The sequence below is a fragment of the Leucoraja erinacea genome, chromosome 11 (assembly GCF_028641065.1).
Source record: "Leucoraja erinacea ecotype New England chromosome 11, Leri_hhj_1, whole genome shotgun sequence".
Lineage (NCBI taxonomy): Eukaryota > Metazoa > Chordata > Chondrichthyes > Rajiformes > Rajidae > Leucoraja > Leucoraja erinaceus.
Window position 1 is genome coordinate 24,044,586 of NC_073387.1, and position 14,202 is coordinate 24,058,787.

At 44.3% G+C, this 14,202-nt stretch overlaps 1 protein-coding gene across 4 annotated transcripts in view; it reads left to right on the plus strand.

Annotated features, from left to right (window-relative positions):
• Positions 1–14,202, plus strand: part of sqstm1 (sequestosome 1) — a 42,118-nt gene that overhangs the window by 17,860 nt on the left and 10,056 nt on the right. For 3 of the 4 annotated variants that reach the window (XM_055642846.1, XM_055642850.1, XM_055642849.1), the window contains exon 2: positions 12,019–12,443. In XM_055642846.1, coding sequence (XP_055498821.1) covers positions 12,275–12,443 — 169 coding nt within the window. In that variant the 5' untranslated portion in view covers positions 12,019–12,274. The remainder of the gene's footprint in view (positions 1–12,018; positions 12,444–14,202) is intronic. The other variant, XM_055642848.1, reaches the window with a different exon arrangement.

Here is a 14,202-nt window from a genome sequence, read left to right on the forward strand (position 1 = left end):
GTGGGAGAGTCTAGGACCAGAGGGCAAAGCCACAGAATAAAAGGACGTACCTTTAGAAAGGAGATGAGGAGGAATTTCTTTAGTCAGAGGGTGGTGAATCTGTGGAATTCATTGCCACTGAAGGCTGTGGAGGCCGTCAATGGATATTTTTAAGGTGAAGATTGACAGATTCTTGATTAGTACGGGTGTCAGGGGCTATGGGGAGAAGACAGGAGATTGGGATTGAGGGGGAAAGATAGGTCAGCTATGGTTAAATGGCGGTGAAGTCTTGATGGGGCGAATGGCCTAATTCTGCTCCTTGAACATGATTGTGTGTGCTGGCCCCACAAAGTGCGTACGATCAGACTCGGAAGCAGCTTCTATAGACTATAGACTATACTATAAAGTATAGTCCCAATCTCACAACTATCTCATTGTGAACGTTATACTTTTTTATCTGCACTGTCTCTGTAACTATAAAGCTATAACTCTATATTCAGCACTGGCATTTTTCTCTTTGCACTACGTGTACTTGTGTAGGGCTTTATTATACTCATGTATGGTACAATTTGATTTTATTGGATAACATGCAAACATAAGCTCTTCTCCACAGCTCAGTACATGCAACAATATTAAATCAAACCAATATCGTAATAAGAACAAACTTTCCATCCCAGAGACATTTGTAATGTAGCTCAATTCTGATATAATGTAATTCATCACTAAGGAGACAGAGACACAAAGAAATGGTGATGATGGAATCTTGAGCAAAACACAAAGTGTTGGAGGAACTCAGTGGGTCAGGCAATATCTGTGGAGGGAAATGAACAGACAACTTTTCAGGTCGGGACAATTCTTCACATTCGTAAGTTTCCTATCCATCCCCACCTCTGATGCTGCCTGACCCACTAGGTTACTCCAGCACTTTGTACCATACCGTGCCGACAAGCGATCACCCCATACACTAGCACTATCCTATCAACAAAGGACAATCTAACCAAAGCCAATTAACCCACAAACCTGTACATTTTTGGAGTGAGGAAGGAAACCGGAGCACTCGGAGAAAACCTATGTGGTCATTAGGAGAACATATATAAACTCCATACAGACAGCGCCAACAGTCAGGATCGAACCCGGGTCTCTTGCGCTGTGAGTCAGCAACTCTACTGCTGCGCCACTGTCCCGCTCAAAGACCCAGCTAAACTTTAATATGGTATAGTTAATGTAAACTTAGTTGCTTTGTAACCTATTTCCATCATTGATCTGAATCCTTAATTGGGGTGATTAATTTCTTGAAATTAATTTTTTGTTTATTATATGTCATATCAGAATATTATGTTTACAAACCGGTTATGCTGCGGCAAGTAAGAATTTCTTTGTTCCATCAATGTGACAATGAAACACACTAGAATCTTTGTTGAAACCTACTTGTAACATTACAATCTAAAAGCTTCATGCCGCGTGCTTTGTGTAGACAGGCCCCATTGGGAAGATTCAGGTCCCTGTTTCATTGTCTGAGTCATTGGTGAGGCACTACTGCTGACTCACTGGCAGCCCTCATTTCATTTGTAATAACTAGCACCTTAGTGCATTCCACCTAGTCATAGAGTCAGACAACATGGCCCAACTTGCCCATGCCGACCGACATGCCCCATCTACTCTAGTCCCACCTGCCTACGTTTGCCCATTTCCCTCTAAACCTTTCTTATCCATATACCTGTTTAATTGTCTTTTAAATGTTGTTATAGTACCTACCGCAACTACCTCCAGGTCGTTCCAGGTCTATGTGAAGAGGAATTCCCTTTAAATTTATTCGATCTCAACTTAAACCTATGTACTCTGGTTCTTAATTCCCAAACCTGGGTAAAAACCTCTGTTTACCTTATATTTTCTCCTCGTGATTTTATACATCTCTATAAGACCACCCTTCAGTCTCCTGCACTCCAAGGAATAAAATCCCAGCCTGCCCAACCTCTTCCTGATTCTCAGTCCCTCAAGTTCTGGCAACATCATCATAAATCTACTCTTTCCAGCTTAACAACACTCCTGCTATAGCAAGGTGACCAAAACTGGTCCTTACCTTGAGGAGATTTCATAGTGGAGCAGACAAAATGAGGAAGGAACTGCAGATGCTGATTTATACCGAAGATAGGTACAAAATGCTGGAGTAACTCAGCGGGTTAGGCAGCATCTCTGAAGAAAAGGAACAGGTAATGTTTTGGGTCGAGACCCTTCTTCCAGCACTTCAGTTTTGTTTTTAATTTTAGAAATACAATGCGGAACAGGCCCTTTGACCCACCGAGTCCATGCTGACCAGCAATCCCTGCACACTAACATCCTTCACACATACTGAGGACAATTTACAATTTTACCGAAGCCAATTAGCCTACAAACCTCTACGTCTTTGGGATGTGGGAGGCAACCAGAGCACCCGGTGAAAACTCACACGGTCAAGGGGAGAACATACAAAATCCGTAGACACCACTCATGCCACTGTGCCGACCCACTTGATAGCCTGATTTATTGTTAATCGCCAGTGGAAGCCCACACCACAAACAGAGCAATGGAGAGGGTAGAAGGCCTATGGGAGAGGGTAGAGGGCCTATGGGAGAGGGTAGAGGGCCTATGGGAGAGGGTAGAGGGCCTATGGGAGAGGGTAGAGGGCCTATGGGAGAGGGTAGAGGGCCTATGGGAGAGGGTAGAGGGCCTATGGGAGAGGGTAGAGGGCCTAGTGGAGAGCTGGAAGGCACTATGCTGCCAGTCATTACTATTGAAAAGAGGGCCTACAGTGAGTCAGCAATAGTACCTCAGCAGTGACTCAGACATTGCTAGGGAGACTTGAATCTCCCTAAAGGTCCCCCATCGCATCATCCATTTCCAGAGTTTCAGTCAGCTGACGCTGAGTCACAAAGTCATGTGACAAGATACATATTTGGGTTAATTGTTTACGATTTTGTCATATAACTGCTAACCCACTGAACCATGGTTACCAAAGCAAAATGAATCAGGGAAACCTACAAAAATGTCTTCATTTTCAAAATGGGACAATTTAGCCTACTTTAGTTTCAATACAGCATGGAAACAGATCCTTCGTCCCACTGAGTCCACGACAATCATCACCTGTTCACACTGTTTCTATGTTATCCTACTTTCTTATTCACTCTCCACACACCAGGGGCAATATACAAAGGGTCAATGAACCTACAAACCTGCACATCTTTGAGATATGGGAGGAAACCATCCTCTGGAAACATCCAGGAATCAGTTGGGTAACCTATGATGAGCGTTTGTCGGCACTAGGCCTGTACTCACTGGAGTTTAGAAGAATGAGGGGGGACCTCATTGAAACATATAGAATAGTGAAAGGCTTGGATAGAATGAATATGGAGAGGATGTTTCCATTAGTGGGAGAGACTAGGACTAGAGGTCATGGCCTCAGAATTAAAGGACGTTCTTTTAGGAAGGAGATGAGGAGAAATTTATTTAGTCAGAGGGTGGTGAATCTGTGGAATTCATTGCCACAGAAGGCTGTGGAGGCCAAGTCAGTGGATATTTTAAGGCAGAGATAGATAGATTCTTGATTAGTACAGGTGTCAGAGGTTATGGGGAGAAGGCAGGAGAATGGAGTTAAGAGGGAGTGATAGCCATGATTGATGGGCCGAATGGCCTAATTCTACTCATATCACTTATGACCTTACGACTTATGATCTTATGAACCTGGAGGAAACCCACATGGTCACAGGGAGAATGTACAAACTCTACACACAGACAGCACCCGGGGTCAGGACTTAACCCAGGTCTTTGGCGCTGTGAAGCAGTGGCTCTACTCGCTGTGCCACTGTGCTGCCTCAAGGCAGCTGAATTTCACTCCAAGTAGTTTTCATAGAATTATTATGATGAAGGAGATTTCATTCAGATTTCATCAGTTGAGCCATTGACTATAAGCATCAGGAATGCCATTTGGAGTATTGTGTGCTGTACTGCTCCCCCCCCCCCCCCCCCCCCCCCCCCCCCCCCCCCCCCCCCCCCATTACAGGAAGGGTGTAGAGGCTTTGGAGAGGATGCTGAAAAGGTTTACCAGAATGATTCCTGGATTAGAGGGTATTAACTACAGAGAGAGATTGGACAGACCTGGATTGTTTTCTCTGCAGCGTCAGGAACTGAGGAGAGACCTGATAGAAGTATATAACGTTAGGAGAGCTATAGAAAGGGTAGACAATCAGACCCTTTTTACCAGGGCGGAAATGTCAAAGACCAGAGGGCATAGGTTTAAATGAGATGTGTGGGACATGTCCACACAGAGTAGTGGGTGCCTGGATGTGCTGCCAGGGGTGGTGATGGAGACAAATACGATAGTGGAGATGAAGAGGCTTTTGGATGGCACATGGATATGCAGGGAATGGAGGGATATTTGTTTACGTGCAGGCAGAGATTAGTTTAACTTGACATTACGTACTGCACGGACATTGTGGGCTGAACTGTTTGATGTTCAAATGCGGACTGACCCGCTGAGTTTTTTCTATTTTTTTGTTATGGATTTCCAGCACAGAAACCTGATCACAATCCTCTTGAATCCATCAGATTGGAAAATTGCCCATCACTTCATTATCCAAGGAAGTTGACAGACCAATTATCCGAATTTTGTTGCTCAAAACTTTATATTTGACCAATTTTATATTTTGTTGCTCAAAACTACCGGAGGCTCTGATTAAGGGTAGAGCAATTGAACATCGTGAAAGCTTTCAATTGTCGAGTTAGGACATAGCTATCCCTTGGAGCGGCACAGTGGTGCATTGGTAGAGTTGCTGCCTCACAGCACCAGAGGGCTGTCTGTACAGAGTTTGCACGTTCTCCCTGTGACTGCGTGTGTTTTCACCGGGTGCTCCGACTTCCTCCCACACTCCAAAGACGTGCAGGTTTGTAGGTGACTTGTCTTTGGTAAAATTGTAAATTATCCCTGATATGTAGGATATTGCTAGTGTACGGGTGACTACTGGTCGGCGCGGACTCAGTGGGCCAAAGGGCATGTTTCCACGCTGTACCTCTAAACTTGAATGTCCATAGTGGAGCACAGAAGAGTACACATAATCTTATAGAAGTGTACAAAATCATGAAGGGAATGATGGGGTAGGGGAATCAAGATCTAGTGGGCATAGGAAACCAGCATTAATTTGTAAAAGGTTGGTCATGATCACTGAATCTGACTGAAGCATTTGGAGAAGTAACTCACTTGAGAAGCAGGGGTAATCAGAGAGAACATACCGGAAACTTTGAGCAGGTCAGTAGCATCTGTGGAGACAGACAGTGTAATGGTTCTTTTATTATCATGATACAAGGTACAGTGATTTATTTTGTCTTCAGATCAGTAAGATTATTGCCACACATAAGTACAATCCCAGGTTAAGCACATAATGCACAGAAACAGCCCACTGAGTCTATATGCAAGAGTTGCCAGGTTTTGGTAACATTTCCCAGTCCCAGCTGCAGTTGGCTATATTGGTCCATTGCAGGCGTCGCCTCCGTGCGGATCATCCCGCGAACCATTGTCCCTCTCCTCGCCCGGTCATCTTCAGCCTTCGTGCCCCCGGGGCGCCTCCCGCAGCCGACCTTGAGGGAATGGAAGATAAGACCCCCCCAGTCCTTCCTACTGTCCCTTGTCCAGTCACCGTCACCGACTCGTCACCGTCGTCACCGACTCCCTCCACCCTCACCATCGTCACCGACTCCCTCCACCCTCCTCTCTGGTTCCAGGTCTTCGGGTTGAGCAGGGGCCGGGCTCAGCGGCTTCCCTCTCCCAGTTCCACAGTGGGGGATCCAGGGCTGCTGGTGGGGTACGGCCACGGCTCGTCAGGGCTGATCAATGGGCCTCTGCGAAGGAGGGATGGTGAGCAGAGGAGAAAGAGAGAGTGATGAGACATACAGCATGGAAACATGCCCTTCAGCCCAACTTGCCAATCCCGACCAAGATGCTCCATCTAGCTATACCTAACATGAGAATAATAAACTTAAACTTATAAACCTAGAAAGAACGAAGTCCTCACCTGTCCAACCTCTCCCTATAGCTCAGGTCCTTGAGTCTGGCAACATCCTGGTAAATTACTGGAATTAGTGGAAGGCATCTTAGTGAAAGACAGTGAGTGAAGAGGTAGTCTGGGCGATTAGCAAGAGACAGAATGGTGATGTTGAGCCGATTGGAAAGATGTTTAGTTTAGTTTATTGTCACATGTACCGAGGAATAGTAAAAAAAGCTTTTGTTGCGTGCTAACCAGTCAGTGGAAAGACTATACATGATTACAAACATGCCGTCAACCGTGTACAGATATAGGAAAAAGGGAATCAAGTTTAGTGTGAGATAAAGTCTTGTAAAGTCCGATTAAAGATATTCCAAGGGTCTCCAATGAGGTAGATAGTAGCTCAGGACCACTCTCTAGTTGGAGATAGGATGGTTCAATTGCCTGATAACAGCTGGGAAGAAACTGTCCTTGAAACTGGAGGCGTATGTTTTCACACTTCTGCACCTCTTGCCTGATGGAGAGGGGAGAAGAGGGAGTTAAGGGTGTGATACTGGTCCTTGCCGAGGCAGTGTGAAGTGTAGATGGAGTCAATGGAAGGGAGGTTGGTTTTGGCTGCTTCCACAACTCTCTGATTGTGGCGATCTACAGGATCTGTGTAAGGCTGGTTTTGTTCGCTGTAGTGATCAACAATCAGGTTAATGAGACTGGAAGAGATGTGTCTAGGTTTGTCAATATTACAAAAATAGCTAGCACTGTTGGCAGTAGACATAAAAGTGTTGAATTACAACACAATAATGGTGGATCAAATGAACAGGCAAAGTGCCAGGTGGATTTCAATGGGAGGAAATTTGAGATCATGCACTTTGAATCTTTCGAGGATGGAATGGAATATAGTTGTAGGTTCATAGGGTGTAACAACACGGTGAAGCAGATTCCAGGGCAAGTTTTTTGCACAGAGGGTGATGGGTACTTGGAACGCACTGCCAGGGCGTTCCAAGGGGTCCTCAAGGGGTCCAAATGACAAATGACAAATAAATTGAATCTTGAATCTTGAATCTCAGGGGTGGTGATGCAGGCAGATATGATAGTGGCATTTAAGACTTTTTGAAAGACACATAAATATATGCATGGAATAAAGGGATATGGATTATGTGCAGGCAGAGAGGCTTTGAGTGCAAGAAATAGGGCCAGATGATTTGAAGTAGTTCTGATCACCCCATTACAGGAAGGGTGTGGAGGATTTGGAGAGGGTGTAGAACAGGTTTACCAGAATACTGCCTGGATTAGAGGGTATTAACACAAGGAGAAGTTGGTCAAACTTGGATTGTTTTCTCTGGGGCATCAGAGACTGAGGAGAGATCTGATAGAAGTGTGTAAAATTATGATAGGCATAGATAGGGTAGACAGTCAGAACCTTTTTCCAAGGGTAGAAATGTCAAAGACTGCATAATATAGCTTTAAAGTTTGGGGAGGAAAGTTTAAAAGATATGTACCAGGTAATTTTTTTACACAGAGAGTGGTGAGTGCCTGGAACACGCTGCCTGGGATGGTGCTGGAGGCAGATATGATAATGACGTTTAAAAGACTTTTAGATAGGCATCTGGGAGGGATATGGATTACGTGCAGGCAGAGCAGATTAATTTAACTTGGCATCATATTTGGTACAGACATTGTGGGCTGAAGGGCCTGTCACTGTACTGTCGAAAGAAAGAATTGTAATGCTGGTTTATTCCAAAGATAGACTCAAAGTGTCGAGTAACTCAGCGGTTCAGGCAGCATTTCTGGAGGAAAAGGTTAGGTTGAAGAAGGATCCCAACCCAAAATGTCACCCATCCTTTTTCTCCAGTGCTGCTGCCCGGCCCGCTGTGTTACTCCAGCATTTTGTGTCTATCTTTGTAACTGTACTGTTCTATGTTCTTTGCTACTATTTCTTCTGAAATTACAAAACAAGATTACATAAACTATGCATGTGTGGGATGCCTTTTGATATATATAATGCCACAGTGAAGCAAATTAGAACTATAATCCTCATTCGCAGCATGTGACCTGCTGTCTGATGACTCTTATCAGACCCGAAATAGTGCGGTGAATGTCCATCAAAGCGCAAGAAATCTCTTCCGTCTTTGCAATGTATAAAAGAACGATTTACTCTCTCGGGCCTCTGGCCTCTCGAGGTCATCTGATTGTCACCAGGTTTCTCCCTACGTTGCATGTGCTCCCAATCTAACAAACAAGTTATATCTATACCGACCCTCAAAGCAGTGGCCTGTTCTGGGAAGACGTGAACTTCTGCCATTGTGAGCAGTGGGGAGTGGCTGCGTGAGTCAACATTTGCAACAAAATAGAGTTTAACAACAGAAAGTCACGAGGCATCTCTAAAAAGTTTAACGCTTCTAGATTTTTCGTATTACAAACCTCTACTTTGCAACACTGAGTTTAACAACAGAAAGTCACAAAGCATCTCTAAAAAGTTAAAAACTTTGAGTCTTTTAGAATTTCAAACCTCCAGTTTGCAACAGTGTTTAATAACAATGAGTCGTAAGGCATCTCTAAAAAGTTACAAACTTCCAGACTTTTAGAATTTCAAACCTTTAGTTTGCAACATTGTCACAAGGCATCACAAGGCTTTTCTTTTACTGTTTTTCACAAACAGTAAAAAAAACCTTCTAGACTTTGAGAATTTATAATATTACAGTTTCAAAAATAGAATATATTAATTAAATTAGGCAATCAGGCTCTTAAACAACTTAAGCGGCTTGTAGGACAATGATAGACACAAAATGCTGGAATAACTCAGTGAGTCAGGTAGCATCTCTGGAGAAAAGGAATAGGTGACGTTTAGGTCCGAACCCTTCCTCTGATGATTGTGTAATTGTTATATGGTTATATGGTTATATGATGATGTGCCAACAGCAAGGAACAATATGCGCACTGGCACCTTTTTATCCAGAAACCAAGCCCTGATTGTGTTTACCTAGGACTTTATTCCTTGGAGTGCATAATGCTGAGGGATGATCTCACACCTTTTGGTTTAATCTCTGCCGATCAGCCACACCACCCCTTGCCTAGGGCCACCTATCACTTGCCAGGCCTCTCCTCTCGCCCAGCTTTCTTCCCCCTCCCACCTCCACAATCAATTTGAAGAATAATCTTGACCTAAAATGTCACCTATTCATGATCTCCAGAGAGAGATGTCCTGATCAGCTGAGTTACTCCAGCGTTACACAGAAAAGCTGGAGAAACTCAGCGGGTGCAGCAGCATCTATGGAGCGAAGGAAATAGGCAACGTTTCGGGCCGAAACCCTTCTTCAGCTCTGCCCAGTCCATCACAGGTACTGACCTGCCCACCATCAAAGGGATCTACAAGAGTCACTGCCTCATGAAGGCAGCCAGCATCATCAGAGACCCTGGCCAAGGTATAGGAGCCTGAAAACAGTTAAGGTTCAGGGGCAGCTTCTTCCCGACAACCATCAGGCTATTATACATTATGAACTCCAACTACACTCTGCGCTACATAGACAGGAGTGGGCATTGTTTTTGTCTTTGCACTATTATTGTTTTTTTTAATATTTAACTTTTTTAAATTGTTTATTTATGGTATTTACATATTACTACATTTACATATCTGTTGTGCTGCTGCAAGTAAGAATTCCATTGTACCGTTTTGGGACATATGACAATAAAACACTCTTGACTCTCAGAAACATAGAAAGATAAAAAATATGCGCAGGACTTCGCCATTCGGCCCTTCGAGCCAGTTCAATATGATCATGGCTGATCATCCTAAATCAGTACCCCGTTCCTGCTTTCTCCCCAAGTCCCTTGATTCCATTAACCCTAAGAGCTATCTAATTCTCTCTTGAAAACATCCAGTGAATTGGCCTCCACTGCCTTCTGTTGCAGAGAATTCCACAGATTCACAACTCTCTGGGTAAAAATGTTTTTCCTTATCTCAGTCCTAAATGGCCTACCCCTCATTCTTAAACTGTGACCTTTGGTTCTGGACTCCCCCAACATCAAGAACATTTTTCCTGCATCTAGCTTGTCCAATCCCCTAAGAATTTTATCTGTTTCTATAACATACCCTCTCATCCTTCTAAAATCCAGTGGATATAAGCCCAGTCGATCCTCTTGAATGTACAGAGGACTCTTTTGAATATAGAGAGTATTTTACCCAGAGTAGGGGAATCAAGAACCAGAGGACACAGGTTGAGAGCTGAGAGGTTTAAGATTAGGAAACTGAGGGGCAACATTTTCACAGAGTGGTGGGTATATGGAATGAGTTCCCAAAGGATATAATTGAGGCAGGTAGTAAAAATATGTTTAGTTTATTGTCACATGTACCAAGGTACAGTGAAAAGCTTTTGTTGCTTACTAACCAGTCAGTGGAAAGGCAATACATGATTACAATCGAGCCATCCACAATATACTTATGTATATGGGTATAGATAGATAGATGGATATATGTGTGTGTGTGTGTGTGTGTATATATATATTATATATATATATATATACACACATATACATATATATATATATATATATAGCAAATAGATACAAATTAGTGGAGTAACTCAGTGGGACAGGCAGCATCTCTAGAGAGAAGGAATGGGTAATGTTTCAGACTGATGTCAGGGGAGAGGGAGATAAATAGATAAGGATGTGGAGTGTGAAAACAGGCCAAAGGGAATGAAGATCAAGAAAAATGTAGAGTCGATCATTGTTAGATGGGAGAAGGTAACAACAAAGCAAACAGATGAAATGTAGTCGGGGGCAGTAAGATTGGTCAGTGAACTGGGAAGGGGGAGGGATGGAGAGAGAGGGGAAGCAAGGGTTACTTGAAGTTAGAGGTCAATGTTCATACCACTGGGGTGTAAACTGCCCAAGCGAAATATGAGGTGCTGCTCCTCCAATTTGCGCTGGGCCTCACTCTCACAATGGAGGAGGTCCAGGACAGAAAGGTCAGCGTAGGAATGGGAGGGAGAGTTATAGTGTTTAGCAACCGGAAGATCAGGTAGGTTTAGGCGGTCTGAGTGGAGGAAAGGTGTTCAGTGTTCACTTCGTCTCGCCGATGTAAGAGACCACACCTGGAACAGCGGATACAGTAGATGAGGTTGAAGGAGGTGCAAGTGAACCTCTGCCTCAACTGAAAAGACTGTTGGGGTACTTGGACGGAATCAAGAGGGGAGGTATAGGGACAGGTGTTGCATCTCCTGTGGTTGCAGGGGGAAGAACCTGGGGAGGGGGTGGTTTGGGTGGGAAGGGACGAGTTGACCAGGGAGTTGCGGAGGGAACAGTCTCTGCAGAAAGCGGAAAGACGTGGAGATGGGAAGATGTGGCCAGTGGTGGGATCCCGTTGGATGTGGCAAAAATGTTGGAGGAATATGTGCTGTGTGCACGGTGATGGGGTGGAAGGTGAGGACTCTGTCCCTGTTAGGACTGGGGAGAGGGGGAGCAAGTGCGGAGGGCCCCATGATGGCCTCATCTACGATGGAAGAGGGGAATCCCTGTTCCCTAACGAATTAGGACATCTTATGGTGTTTATAGAGTACCATGTTAGTTCAATATATATATGTATAGGGTAGACACAAAATGCTGGAGTAACTCAGTGGGACAGGCAGCATCTCTGGAGAGAAGGAATGGGTGACGTTTCAGGTCGAGTCCCTTCTTCAGAGTTATATATATTTTTTATATATAAAAACGATCTTAACAATAAAAAAAAGTTCATTGCATATGTGTGTGTGTGTGTATATATATATATATATATATATATACACACACACACACATGCAATGAACTTTTTTTATTGTTAAGATCGTTTTTAAGGCTTTTTAAAATTAATATTAATAAATTATATATATTTGTATACACAGCACACACACATGTATATTTGTTTATTGTTTATTATGCTGTTCACAGAGTACTATGTTTATATATTTGTTGAGCTGTTGAAAATTATAACTTCGTTGTTCCGTTTCGGGACGTATGATAATAAAACACTTTTGCCTGTTTTTTTGTAATCTAGCATCTACAGATCCTTGTTTCTACAATTGGACTGCAGCGTTGTGTTTTAGTGACAATAAACTCTCTTGAATCTTGAATCTAGTGCTGTCGTTGCTCGCACACCCCCCTGGTTGTCTCCCCACAGAGCCACACCCGGAAGCAGCGGCGGCTATAAAGCGGAGCGTTTGCGGAGCCGCCGCAATCCTTCCGCAGACGCTGAGTGTCCGTTCACGTACAGACTACCAGACGCCGCTGATTTCTTGCTGCGACATCGGGCCATGGATCTTAACGTCAAGGTCTACCTGCTGGGCAAGGACGATAGCAGCCGGGAGATCCGGCGCTTCAGCCTAGACCCTGCCGTGTCCTCCAGCTGCCGGCACCTCTACAACAAGGTGGCCGGCGTCTTCGATGGCCTGCGCTCCGAGAGCTTCCTCATGTACTACAAAGGTCAGGAGCTCTTCCCTCCGTTCCCCTCTCCCGTCTCTCAATTCCTACTCTGCCCTCTCTCCCCTCTCGGATCTACACCGCTCACCACATTTTTAAGAGTCTCTTCTTTTCCTCCATCATTACCCCTCCCTCTCCCTCCCTGGGTCAACAGGCCTTGCCCTCCAACTCTTGATGGTCACCTCTCATCCCTCCCTTCGTCTTCCTCCCCGCACCTTCGTAGACTCGCCCGAAACGTCGTCTGTGCCTTCCCTCCCCAGACACTGCCTCCAGCTGCTCGTGTTTGTTTTGCTCAACTTTCCAGCATCTGTAGTTTCTTGTGCCTCCATCATCTTGTTGAACGTTGAAGCTGTTCCAGACCATCGACTCTGTCTCTTATTACCCGCTCTCTTGTTTTATGTAAACGTCTCTCCTATCCCTCGATTCCTTTAATATCCAGCAATTTATCGAGCTGTTTTGTATCTAATCAACGTCAAGGCTTCCCGATCAGTTGGACTGACAATTCCAAAGAATGAAGAAGGGAGTGGTTGAGAGAGGGAATAACACTATTAAGAACTCGGGGAATTGAACAGCCACCAATGGCAGAGCACTTCCAATCTGGGGGATTACTAAAATGCCAGAGGTGTAGGAGACGATGGAAGATTGGAGGGATTCTAAACTAGGACAGTCATACTGGAACTAGAACAGACCATTCGGCCCAACTAGTCCACGCTGACACGAATTCCGCTTTACCATATTAGGCTCCTGTCCCTCTAAACCTTTCCCATGCAGGTACCTGTCCAAATATATTTTAAATGTTCTTGTACCTGCCTCAATTACCTCCTTGTTCCATGTACCCACTGAGTGAAAATCTTGCCCCTCTCACCTTAAACCTATATCCTCTGGTTGTTGATTGCGAAATGTTAAGTCATAGAGTCAGTCATTCAGCGTAGAAACAAGCCCTTCGGCCCAACTTGCCCATGCTGACCAACATGCCCCATCTACACTAGTCCCACCTGCCCGTGTTTGGCCCATATCCCTTGATTCATCTACCCATCTAAGTGTTTCTTGAACGTTGCAATAGTGCCTGCTATCTCCATTGTAGAAATATTCTCTGTTGTGTTTAATTTTCACACAGAGGAGAATATTTTAGAGTTGGATGTAAGTTTGATGCTACCGCACTGTTAAAGGTTTGACAAACGTAATGTTGTAGCCATGCTCTAAGCATGACATAGTTTTAAAATTGACGGTTTACGATCTGGAGGGCAGATATTATTAGGTGTAGATTTCATCGGGTCATCTTCCAGGGCTAGTGGAATCAAGGGATATGGGGAGAAGGCAGGCACGGGTTATTGATTGGGAACGATCAGCCATGATCACAACGAATAATGGCTCAAAGGGCCAAATGGCCTCCTCCTGCACCTATTTTCTATGTTTCTATCTTGGTTTGAATGGAAAAGGGACTTTCCACACTTAGCTGTTTGCAGATGTGAGTCTTGGCTCCCATCCAAATGGGTTAGTGTTTAAATTACGCAACGCAACAGAAAAAAACAAACAACCAGAAACCTTTGACGAGTTGGCATTTTGCTGAAGGTCGAGTTCTTTACCTTAAACACTCTAATATTCCTTCCTCAATACGTGGCCACTACTTTATTGCCAAAAAACAAGGCACGTAGATTAAATTAAATTGCCTATGCCATTTTTCCATTGTTGAATTTGACACCAAGCCCCGCAGCTCCTGGGATAGAGACCAAAAGCTCAAGTTTAAGAAGCGTCTAGAATG